This window comes from Sciurus carolinensis, chromosome 8 (assembly GCF_902686445.1).
Source record: "Sciurus carolinensis chromosome 8, mSciCar1.2, whole genome shotgun sequence".
NCBI classification, from domain to species: domain Eukaryota; kingdom Metazoa; phylum Chordata; class Mammalia; order Rodentia; family Sciuridae; genus Sciurus; species Sciurus carolinensis.
In genome coordinates this window covers 133,524,341-133,530,340 of record NC_062220.1, presented here as the reverse complement: position 1 = coordinate 133,530,340, position 6,000 = coordinate 133,524,341, and the positions used below count along the sequence as shown (strand labels likewise).

The 6,000-nt window shown below is 49.0% G+C and overlaps 1 protein-coding gene across 3 annotated transcripts in view; it reads left to right on the top strand.

Moving 5' to 3' along the window:
- Positions 1-370: 370 nt before the first annotated feature.
- Positions 371-6,000, top strand: part of Ccdc60 (coiled-coil domain containing 60) — a 149,899-nt gene continuing 144,269 nt past the window's right edge. For all 3 annotated transcript variants that reach the window (XM_047561635.1, XM_047561636.1, XM_047561634.1), the window contains exon 1: positions 371-803. In XM_047561635.1, the coding sequence (XP_047417591.1) occupies positions 714-803 (90 nt within the window). In that variant the 5' untranslated portion in view covers positions 371-713. The remainder of the gene's footprint in view (positions 804-6,000) is intronic.

The window sequence follows — 6,000 nt, the reverse complement described above, 5'->3', positions numbered from 1 at the left end:
ATCAAAGCACAAGGAACCACTCTTAGATTAGCAGCAGGATGAGGCAGTTTGAAAGGAAGGAGACGTGTGTAGTAGGGTGGAGAAAAAGAATCCGGGGTCCTTTGGTCTGCCAGGGAAAAAACAGACTTCAGAAAATGTGGTTCTCCTGCCCGCCACCTGCTCCGAGCCTGCCTCCGGCTGCAGGGAGGAGCTGGCGACCCCGCCCCCTCCAGGCCCAGCCAATGAGGCAGCCCCGCCTGGCGTCCCGTTGCCCGGCAACCGTAGGGCCGCGCCTGACGGTTGGCGGCCGCTTACCCTGCCTGACCAGGCGAGGCTCAGCCGGGCTCTGGGCCTCCTTGATTCTTGGACGCTGCGGGAAGGATGGGGATTTCATTGATGGAGTTTTATTTTTTTTCCGTTCATATTTTATTTTACTTATAGAAGGGAAAGAGATTCGCTTCCGAAGATGGGGGGAAGTTTATAAAAGTTTGTAGTTTTCTGAAAAGTTAATAATTCCCCATTAGCCTGATTCCATCGTCTCTGGACTTCCTTATCTTGTCTGTGGGACATTCAAGTAATTTGTTTTCCCATTCCTTGTCGCACAAAGAAACCCTTTTGGGGATCTGTGTCGCTGGGACTTGGGAGGCAGGGAGAAATTTCTGGAATCCCTCAAAAAGATAGAAGATTCTGGAAAAGTCTTGGGAGGACAAGAGAAAGCCTGAAAGACTTCCAAGATGACCAAGGTGCCAGCCACCAAAAAGATGCACAGTTCCCCCAGCTCCGGGGCCATGTGGACCTGTTATGACTCAGAACCTCAGACCCAGGTAAGTCTCCCTACTCTGCCCAAACCAAACATGCTTTTAAAAACAAGAGAAATAGATACTAGCCTCCAGACCCACGAGGGAGAGGAGAAGAGAAAAGAGTCATGGTGTAATTAAATTGTCCAGACACATCCCCGTTGCTATTCAATGGTTGGTTTCTCCTACAGAATGAAAACACGATTCAGAACAGTTCACTGGGCCATCCTATTAGCCAGTAATTCCAAAACGATGGAATAAATTGACAGTGACACAGTAGAACATCAGAAAAAAATTAAGATGAATTGTAGGTTTGCCGTCGCAGAACTTATTTCCAGAGATCCGCCAGACTTGGGAGACGTGCGCATCCTCTCTCTAGGCAGAGAGGCTGCCGGGCGTCAAACTTTGGGGTTGGGAGGCTGGGCTTACTACTCATTCTCTGAGTGACATTGGTCAAGTTGCTGAACATCCCTGAGCCTTTATTTCCTCCTATCTGCAAAATGAGAACAGAACATGAACTAGGCAGAAACAGCAGGAAGAATTAAACAAAATCAGATAGGGAAATTGTCTAGGGCAATGCTAATGCTTCCGACTGTGTACATGGGACGTGAAATTGGGGGTGTCGATTTGAATGACAAAGAAACATTGGTGAGTACTGAACGATGGGAGTCAAGGGTTTCTGTTTTTAATTGACCATAACTGGGTATGCCAAATTTATAAGCGTGCCTTGGTTTGGAACCTTCAATCCCCTGCGTAGTCATGGATTGACCACACCAGGAAATGGGGTGATGGTCCACTCTGGTCCATCCACAGGGGCATGCACACTGTGGCTCAGAGTCGTGGCCCAGGAAGGATGCACACAGGGGAACTCACCAGTGCTTTGCACGTGGCCTGGAGTGTTCTCCTGTTATTCTTCTTGGAAGATGGATACCTCTTTGGGCACTCCTCTTTGCTCAACCCTCTTGGTGAGATCCGTCTGCAAGATACAGCTTCATGAATCTCCTTTTATCTCCAAATGCTGCATAGAAGTGTGTTTGATCCAAAACAGCCCCCTCTGGGACTGAACTTCCCAGGACAGCAACTTCCCAGGGGCAAGAGGGTGAGGAGCCAGTTGGAGGTTTCAGTAGCAGCCGGGAGTATGGGAGCAGCCGGGAGTATCGGAGCAGCGTCACCCGACAAAAACAGGCTGGGTTTGCCTTGGATCTTCCCCTTAGCGTCCCCATGCTTTGGACAAGTTGCAGAACTTCTCTGCTTCAGCATGGTCCTCTGTAAAATAGGGATGTCACAGGCCCTCTGCATGAGATTGCTGTGGGCATTAAATGACTTAATGCATGTCCCAAGTCCCTAGGATAATTCTTGACACAGTAAGCACTCCTAAGATTTTAGTTGTATTGAAACACCATTCATTCAGCGAAGATTTAAGGGATCCTTGTTATGTGCTAAAAACTCTCTTCCAAGAATCTCACTGCCCAGAGTGCATATGTTTGAGGTGGGGAGTGAAAAAGAGGGAGGTGATTATAATGCAAGGTGGTGCATTGTAGGTGGTAAACCGTGAAATAGTGTGGGGTCTTATGGGAGCAAAGATAAGGGACAGCTAACTCAGACTCACACGCGCACACGTGTGTTATTTAGGGAGGAAAGAAGACAGGTACCTAAGTAAATGCAACCCTTGCACGCAGGGACGGAGAGATGAGGAAGGTGGAGGAAGATGCTGAGGTCAGAGTGGTACACTGATCCTCTCTCTTAGAAGGAGGGTAGTGGGATCCCAGGAATTCCAGGGACAGGAAGAAAGCTCCCAGGGCACTATCAGACAAACTAAGACCTCAGGCACAACTGCCCCATCAACATCCTCCTGCCCCCACCCCACCTTCTAAGCAATAACGAAGCCCTGAGGGTGTCCCTGACTGTCATTCAAAAGACCATCCCTTTCTTCTGGAACTTCAACTTTTTGAGTTGCCAGAAGGCATTGATTAACCTAGGCTCAGTTAAGGCTGGGGGTGGGGGGGCAAGTAAAGGGAATGATAATGTCAGTCCTGCTAATGATGCTGCTGGTGGGTAGGGAGGTGCGGGTCTGACCCTTGGCGTAGGTGCATGCGGAGCATTCTCCAAGCCTTCCAGGGGCAGAGTGGGGATTCGAACTCCGAGCTTTCTTGCTCCAGAGTTCCACCACTCTCTATCTCACCGTCCATTGGGCACCACTGGGGATACAAGAAGAAGCTGTGGGGTATGATCAAAGAGTTTCCAGGTTGGTTTGGAGCAGAGAGGGAAAAGACATAAAAAGAGGATTAGAGAATGCCGGGCAGCCAGGTAATCCAGGAGGGAATCCAGGAGAGATCTGGTGTCGCCGAGGAGAACAGCTGCGGGGTCATGGCGTCCGCCGCATTAGCTAGGATTTGGGGGTGGGTCTTGGGGAAACCCCCGAAGCCCTCTGACCTTTTTCCTTCTCGAGGCTGTCAGATCCTAACTAAGGGGTGGCAGTCTTCATAGCGTCTTTCTTGTGGTTTTGTTTTTGGGTTGTTGATTTTTTTTTTTTCCCAGCTGAAGAAATATAAATATGCAAATCCTCCAAGTGAAGGTCTCCTGTGGAAGAAAGCTTCCAGCCTGCCCCCCTGTTGTATCCCCTAATCTGTTGAAGGAAACCTTTGGGCTTTGTTTCCCACAGAAGCAAAAGAGAAGTCTAATGGGATTTGCCATGGACAGAGGGAGGAGCAAGCTGCCCGTGGGATTTATTGCAGACCCAGGATTTTCGTCTTGGAAAAGGCTAGGAAGCAGGTGAGGGGCATGTACGACCCCTCCTCCATGTTCTAGAATGGAAACACAGAAATAGCTACTGCCCCCCCCCCCAAAAAAAAAAAAAAACCTAAAAAGGTGCAGAATCCTTTATACAGTCTCTGTCTCTTGGTGCTTGAAGTTTCTACCTTGCAATTAACAATCCAGAGAGAAGAAAGCCTTCGTCATTTGGGTAGATCCTAAAACCCCCAGGAACCCATGGTGGGGCTGCTGCTCATAGTCTAGCTGGGTAACTAAAAGAACAGATCCTTCAGCCAACTACGTGGATTCGAGCCCAGCTCTGCCACTTGCTGGGTGGCATGACCTCCGGCAAGTCAGCCCCCCTCTCTCTCTGCCTCGGTCTCCCCCTCTGTGAGGCAGCTGTGCCAGATCTAAGAGGTTTCCCATTTTAAGATGCATCTTCTTATTATTTTTTTTTTTTTTTTAATGAGAGGATAAGATGTATCTCGTTTTCAGAGATGTTAAAACATGGCGGGGGGGATGTGCATCTTAGAAGAGACGAATTATAGCTAAAAACACTTCACCTTTGTAAGGCTGTTGAGGGAAACAGATGACTTCATGCACAGGAAGCTCTTAGAACAGAGCCTGGCCCGCGTCAGTGCCATTGAACCCTAGCCGCCAGGATACGGTCGTTTAATCCTGTTAACAACCTCCGTGCCGGAGCTGGTGTTTCTGGTTCCCTCTTGCACCCGGGGAGATGGCCACAAAGATCCCTCGGAGAGCTGACAAGTGAGCGGGCAGGTCTGAGGAGCAGGGGACAAACCAGGCAGAATCCCAGGTATGCATCTTTCATCTACTCCCCAAATGATGAAGGGCAGCCTCGGAGACCAGGAGAATCCATACATTTTAGAAAGCTGTTCCCCAGCAAGAAAAACCTTGTCCCTCAGAGCAGCCTGTGTCCACTGAAAATGTGAAATGATTTTCTTCCCTGTCCAGGTGGAAGAAATCGCGACCTAAAGAGGTAACCAGCGGTCTCCCTGGTGAGCAAGTCACAGGTCTTTGTTAGGAGTGAGCCCACAGCTGGGTGATCTCTTTGGCCTCTAATCACGGAGACCACACCCTGCCACAGTGACTCACTGATTACCCTGAAAGCATCAAATATCTAACAGCCACTTGAGATTTCATTCGGAAGAATCCCAAACTGGTTGGACCTGTTTTTAGATCACTCCTTAGACCAGAAAAATAGCAGTGAGTCCTTGTCTCTCTCCAGGGGCTTCTCTGGCTTCATTGTTTTGCAGTTGTAGGAGACCGATTGCAAAACTCAAAAGGTTCATTTATTTAGTTTTCCTCCCTCCTTGGCGAATCTTGCTGTGTCTAGTTGCAGGCCCATGTGACAGTCGCCTTCCGTCCATGATAAATCAGGATGCAGGCAAGGAGCCTGTTCGCCACCTCCCAGCACAGGAAGAGCGACTGACTCTCTCTGTGTGCTGGACAAAATGAAGCCAGCTCTGTCAGGTCTGCAGAGAGGCGGCTGCTCAGGGTGGGAAGGAACGGGGCAGAAATGGATCTTGGACCCCATCTAAGCTTGGTGGCTACTTAGGAGCGCTGCCTTTGAAGTCCCACAAGGGTGGGTTCAAATCCCCTTTTTGACACTCTAGTGTGAGAGTCTGTGAAATAGCTTCTGTGGCCCCGGATGTTTGGGGAATGATTCCAAAAAAAAAAAAATAGGGCATGTGTGATACTGAGCCCAGTCCCCAGTACACAGTCCCCAGGAGGTAGTGGCCACCGTTATTATCACGGGGTTATTATTCCCTCGGGGCGCGGCTACCACCATTCTGAAGACGCAGTCAACCGGGAGGTGACATCCGGAGGGGGCTCACTAGCGAGGTCGTGTCCCAACTTGAGGGCAGAAAGGAAAGAAGCAGGGGCAGGAGGACTTCCTAGATTTGGTGCTTTGCAGGCAGGATGATGTGCCTTTCAGGAGAGAGTTCATCCCGGTGGAAGAAATGCCTGACCCAGTTAAAAGCCTCAGCTGCAGAAGAGCGGGAAGCCTGGGGCCAGAGCACCAAGGGCAGCTTACAGCAACTGGGTTTCAAAAAAATAAAAATAAAAATAGAGCACCCATACCTCGAAAATGTAAATAAACAAAAATACATATGAACATGCACAATCATATAAATAAATCAATAGAAAATAGGGTGCCCCTGAGCATGGTTTGGGTCCCTTGAACTTATTCAACTCTCAGCATGCTACCATTATTCCATAGAAATCCAGAACCTTGGGAGAGTAAAGGAAAACACTCTGTATCAATTAGAACCCTTTCTAGTTATAAGTAAGAGAAAAACCAAAGAGCACTGGCATTAATATGAATTCATTTCTGCTCCTGGAAGAGATCAGGAGGTAGAGGGTCCTGCATTGTTTCAAGAGCTCACTAATGTTGGGACCAGAGCGTCTCTTCCTTCATGGTTACAAAGTGGCTTCCCCAGCTCCAGCA